At 47.9% G+C, this 1,613-nt stretch overlaps 2 protein-coding genes across 2 annotated transcripts; both read left to right on the top strand.

Moving 5' to 3' along the window:
- Positions 1-315: 315 nt before the first annotated feature.
- On the top strand, positions 316-738 carry SARC_15147 (hypothetical protein; the record flags this gene model as incomplete). The annotated part of the gene is made up of 1 exon (XM_014290728.1): positions 316-738. One exon carries the CDS (start codon positions 316-318, stop codon positions 736-738), a length of 423 nt encoding a protein of 140 aa, XP_014146203.1.
- A 371-nt stretch (positions 739-1,109) lies between these two features.
- SARC_15146 (hypothetical protein) lies at positions 1,110-1,435 on the top strand (the record flags this gene model as incomplete). The annotated part of the gene is made up of 1 exon (XM_014290727.1): positions 1,110-1,435. A coding segment is annotated over one exon (326 nt), but the record flags the coding sequence as incomplete, so codon positions are not given.
- Between the last annotated feature and the right edge of the window lie 178 nt (positions 1,436-1,613).

The raw sequence follows: 1,613 nt of genomic DNA, 5'->3' as shown, positions 1-1,613 counted from the left end.
CTGCGTCTTATCTATATATACCCAGACGCGACTATCGTAAAGTATGGTTGACCGGTGAGGTCCGATCGGTGAACCCCCCCGGGGTCGGGTATACTTTCACCCCAAACTCCTAAACCCCCAAACAAAGTAGTTGGTATATATATGGCGAGTAAGTGTTCATTATAAGTCACACTCACACCCCAAACCCAAATTGTGCAAAACCCACTCTCCGCTTTTGCGCCTACTGATTTTAAAAATGGTCAAGTCGTTTAAGGACTCCATCACGGCGGACCTACTGGACTACCAGGGTAGGGTCACTTTACCAAACACGTTGATATGTGTGTGGAAGGTTGGTTGAATCGTAATGTCATTAACCTCCTCAACATTACCAGGGACCTCCAGGCGACAGGCGTTGTGCCCGACACCGAGAAAACGTTTGAGAATACAATGAAACTCTTGAGGGTGTGCTACGACCGAACGACCAATGTTATTGTGTGGAACAACGTTTTTGTATTGCTAATACATCGGGAATTGAAGAACGACGATCGCATAGCTCAGATTATCGATAGCTGGAAATTCAGCCACGTCTTTCACTCTGGACCTATGGACCCAGTTCCACCCAAGGTCGAGGTAACCGCTAAAAGAAACTATCGCAAGATGAGGTGTGGGGTTACAAAGAAAGACGGCAAGTCGTGCAAGCAGAGAATCATCAAAGCCCCCTATACCTGTCGGCATCACAGGACCCCTCCGGTTGTTTAACTTTCGTTTCGCAACGACTAAACCCTAATCCTAAATCTCTAAACCCCAAACTCTAAAACCCTAAACTCTAAATAAAAACCCCTTTACCCTAAAACATAAACCCTCGTCTTGATAAAAGCCCTAAACACAAACCACTTGTTATACACATGAGTCATTAGTACCTGTTTAAGGGATGTGGGGTTTTTCCTAGCCAGTTTAGGGCTTGACTGTAACCGGGTGGTTCACCGATCGCCCCTTACCGGTCAACCACCCATAATCGGTGCCTCATTTTGCCGACGCGACTAGTATAAAACCGTAGTCTCGATCCAGCTCAACATCACACTCTCAGCATCTCTACAGTAATAACAACCTTAAGACCCACCACTCCAACCATGAATTCGCTACCCTCTGAACTCCTACAGGACAATGTCTATGGCATTCTAAACGCTGCCGATCGCCATCAATTGGCCATGGCCATACCGCGGTCGTCTAAACACTTGCTTGGCGACGAAGGTGCACTTGATGAGTTTGTTCGTACCGGTGGTTCGTCGGACGTCCGGTTCTCGCGCCCATTCGCTCTCACACACATTGTGTACGAGCTAGGCCATGTTGTCAAGGACCAGGGACTTCTAGCCAAGTACTTGAGCTCACACCCAGCCCCGGTGATGATGGAAGAACATCATGGAAACATGGAAGATGTGACGCTCGCCTTCCCCCAGTATATTCAAGTTTCGGAACCCACCAGTCTCTCGAGACCTAAGACTTGTAACCCCGTCTACTTGGACCAGGTTCTTCAGAACAACTCGGTGCGACACGTGAACAGCTACGCATTTACTGAGGACCTCACCCGTTATATATCGGGGGTAGACAGCATTGAGTCCCTTACTGTAAATTTT

Source organism: Sphaeroforma arctica (assembly GCF_001186125.1).
Source record: "Sphaeroforma arctica JP610 unplaced genomic scaffold supercont1.5681, whole genome shotgun sequence".
In the NCBI taxonomy this organism is placed as follows: domain Eukaryota; class Ichthyosporea; order Ichthyophonida; genus Sphaeroforma; species Sphaeroforma arctica.
This window is presented reverse-complemented; position numbering and strand designations above follow the sequence as displayed.